The 3,869-nt window shown below is 39.9% G+C and overlaps 1 protein-coding gene across 1 annotated transcript; it reads left to right on the top strand.

Annotated features, from left to right (window-relative positions):
• The first annotated feature begins 377 nt into the window (after nt 1-377).
• On the top strand, nt 378-1,316 carry LOC147718317 (olfactory receptor 2K2-like). Its single transcript, XM_086966694.1, has one exon. The coding sequence runs from the start codon at nt 378-380 to the stop codon at nt 1,314-1,316; it is 939 nt and encodes a 312-aa protein (XP_086822820.1).
• Nucleotides 1,317-3,869: the final 2,553 nt, after the last annotated feature.

The following is a 3,869-nucleotide window of genomic DNA, read 5'->3' as shown; positions in this document are numbered from 1 at the left end:
AAAGCAACCTGTGGTATTGTACCAGGCAGAAGCCAGGCAAGGCACTAGGACCCAGCTGAAGAACCAATGGCCATGTAGTCACTGACTGGGGTGGAGTCACAAGGGAGGAAGGGAAAGTGGAAAAGGAGGAAAAAAGGGCAGTGATGAGAGAGGGTGGAGGATAGAGAACATGATGTATTGTTGTCTAGGAATAAAACATCTTACCTGATGCTCCATGTGTGGCATCTCTTTCACATAACTGAACAATCTGTGGGATTACACCTTCATATCATAAAGGCCCTGAGCTATGCTGTACATTAATGAAGTCACAAGAAAGTGCAGCTGCATCTCAATAACTGTTTGATCTTCCTTTCTGCAGATAAGGTAGAGCCAATAATATGAAGAGGGAAAACCAGAGCTTGGGGACACATTTTATCCTGAAGGGCCTTTCCGAGGACCCCAACATTAATATTATGCTCTTCTTTGTATTTCTTTCAATCTACATGACCACGCTGATTGGAAACAGCATCTTGATTATTGTCAGCAAAGTGGACAGTCGTCTCCACACACCTATGTACTTCTTCCTGAGTAACCTCTCCTTCTTAGACATCTGCTACACTACCAGCATTGTCCCCGAAATGCTGGCCATTTTCTTGCTAACAAATAAAACTATTTCTTTTTTGGGATGTGCAGCACAAATGTACATCTACCTGTCCTTGGGTGAGACAGAATGCATCCTCCTTGCCGTCATGGCATACGACCGCTATGTTGCTATTTGCAACCCCTTGCACTACATGACCATCATGAACAGGGCAGCCTGTATCAGGATAGCAGCTTCAACTTGGATCGGAGGCTTCCTTCTGTCCATAGTTCATGTGGCACCCACATTACATCTCCCATTGTGTGACAATAAGATTAACCACTTCCTGTGTGAATTGGAAGCTGTTCTGAAGTTGTCCTGTATTGACACCTTCATCAATGAAGTCGTCATCTTTGTCGTTGGTGTGCTGATATTGCTGATCCCCGTGTTCCTGATTGGAGTCATTTATCTTCGCATCCTTGTGACTATTCTCAGAATCAAATCCACAAAGGGACGATCCAAGGCATTCTCCACCTGCGCCTTCCACCTGACAGTCATCACCATTTTCTATGGCACTGTCATCCTTATGTACATGAGACCCCATTCAAGCCACTCTCCCAACTTTGATAAAATGTTATCTGTGTTTTATCTTATCGTGACACCGATGGTAAACCCCATGATATACAGTCTGAGGAACAAAGACGTCAAAGGAGCCTTGCAAAAATCAATAGGAAAGTGTGTATACAAAGAAATGTGATAGACTTAGAATGCAGTGACTTAAAAGTGTCATATTGGTCTGACAAGTGCTGTGCATTGGCAATGTAAGATGAACTGACCTGAAAATGGTCACAACATGCCTCAAATAATTCCTATTCAGGGGCAACAGCCAATGTGTGTTTGTGTGTGGAGTTTGAAGAGTATTTGCTTATGGATTTGGAGCCAGCAGCGTTCTTTGAGGTGAAGAGTGATGTGAGTGTGGGATGGGAGATTGATGGTTTACCTGCCAATGAGTTTTTCATGTTCTGGAGTCTTCTGGTCAGTTGAGCATTAATTCCAACATAGCTTTAGTTGCCTTCGACCTGTTTGCTGGCTATAAGGGCCTGTGTAAAGGTGTTGATTGCGAGCCATTTGAAGATCTTCTTGAGCACCTAGAGCGTGTAGAAGCAGGAGCTGGAGATTGAATTCACTTGACTGGTCATGGGGAATTGGTTGTTGATTACTATTTGGAGGTTCTTTCATGGGTTGCATGGAGTGATGTGGGTCTGAGTTCAGCAGTTTTAACAAGGTCTAATTCTAATCACTACCATTAATCAACCTGTGTGGACACTCATTCATTCACTATTCTTAACACACTGAACTCATATACGCAAAAAAGTCCAAAGTTTATTATTGATTCCCAATACATGTTCAAAAATTACAATGCTGAATCAGAATGACCTGAGAGGTAAGCATGAAGAAAAGAACACAATTGCATCCAGTTATTTACAGATACTGTAAACATTTGCATAAAAAGGTGTGCAATTTAAAGTTGTTGATGCAGCGTTTCCGTGGACGAAAGTCAATATACCAACTTCTTCAGGACTCTTACTTATTGACAACAATTATCTATAAATAATATACATAAAACATAATTACATATCTCATGACATATTTACATATACAGAGTCCAGTCCGCTACTTCACCACTCTCACAGGTGTACACTCACATTCTGTCTATACCACTATCTTATGGTAATGAGCAATTCTCATTAAATTCCATCATGATACTATTTCAATAAACACTACTATTAAAAACAATTGTTAAAAATATGTTTTAAAAAAACCTCATTTTTAACTAAAACTTTTTTATAAGAAACAACGTATTTTCCAAAAGGACAAAACTTCAAAAATTCTAATACTTTACGTGAACGGCCATAGATTACCATTTAGCATAGTTGTTCAGGTTTAACATTTTATACTTTTCATGCTCCCTAATAGTTGTTAATCCTCTATAAAGAAAAAACAGATCTTAGTATTCTATATTTTATATATAATTTGTGTAAACTTTCATAATTTCTGGCATATATGGTTTTTGTCTTCTCCTTTAATTGGTCCTTCTGAAATGAACATCAGGTGTATATAAAAAAGGACAAATCCCTTTGAAATCAGTAGGACCTCTAAGGTTTAAAATAAGACAATTCAGAAATTGAGCCTCCCCTTACTAATCGGGACACTCCTCTTTTTTACTCAATGTGGTGCTCACCTCAGGTAAAACAATGTTTTTCCTTTCCCACTTTTTTTATTGTGGTATACACGTTAAATTCTAGTCATAAGGGGTGCATTTGCTTTGCACAACCGCCAAACTTCTACTTGTCTTGGTCAGTTTACACCCTTCAGATATTTATAAACATGAAAAGGAGGTCTTATTTGATTTCAAATTTAAATGGGGCTACATCTATGTAACAGCATTCACATTCCTACTGTCGTAATTTGGCAGTGATCGGGTTAGCGTTAAGCTTTGTTACACGAATTTCCCCTTATATTGACTATGGTGTTCGGAGGCCATTTTGAGAACACTGGCGTCCATTTTACATGAACGTGCTGCCTCGTGGTCAGAATGCCCTTTTGTCCTACCTCTGTATCAATGACCACGTAACTTGCCCAGCAACAGGCTATTTTTAGTACTGGTCAGTCTTGCACATGCGCAGTCAAACCCTTTGTATTAGTGGATGGTCATCGCTTAGGAATGTTCCCCAAAACTGACCAGTGGTGTTGCAACTCTGCCCATGAGTTGGCTGTGTTCCAAAAATGTCCTTATATGTACCTAAACTGAGTAAATGTGTTCCGCCCACTCTTTTTATTACTGTAAAACTGTATAAAAGATGTCTTGCGCCGATGTTCGGTGTGATACTTCTTGCATTGCCGAAGGGTGCTGTAGAAATATACCACCACCCCATGGGGTCTTAATAAACTTGTTCTTTGTATTTTCCAGTTTCCGTGCCAACGTCTGTTTATGGTGTAGCGGGTTTTGCGGAGTATGTAGGCCTGGAGAACCCAATACCAGTCTCCATTTCTTTGTGGTAAGCCGAGGCAATTTTGCCAATTAATCCTGATTTACCATGGTGTCAGTCATCTCTAATGAGTAGACCAAAACCAATAATTCATCCCACTGCGATTGACATTCACATCCCAATATTTTCTAATGAGTCTGCACTAGTTATCACAGTTATTTCTATTAAAGCCAAATTCACCTGTCTTCATTTGTTAGATACAAACTAGGCTTCCCCCGGCACTTGCTGGATATAATGTTCTCCCCACGTTTAATGTTATA

Source organism: Lissotriton vulgaris, chromosome 4_1, assembly GCF_964263255.1.
Source record: "Lissotriton vulgaris chromosome 4_1, aLisVul1.2, whole genome shotgun sequence".
In the NCBI taxonomy this organism is placed as follows: Eukaryota; Metazoa; Chordata; class Amphibia; order Caudata; family Salamandridae; genus Lissotriton; species Lissotriton vulgaris.
This window is presented reverse-complemented; position numbering and strand designations above follow the sequence as displayed.

What these genes read in the sequence shown, in the direction of transcription:
- LOC147718317 (XM_086966694.1), top strand. Translation starts at nt 378, where the DNA reads ATGAAGAGGGAAAACCAGAGCTTGGGGACACATTTTATCCTGAAGGGC.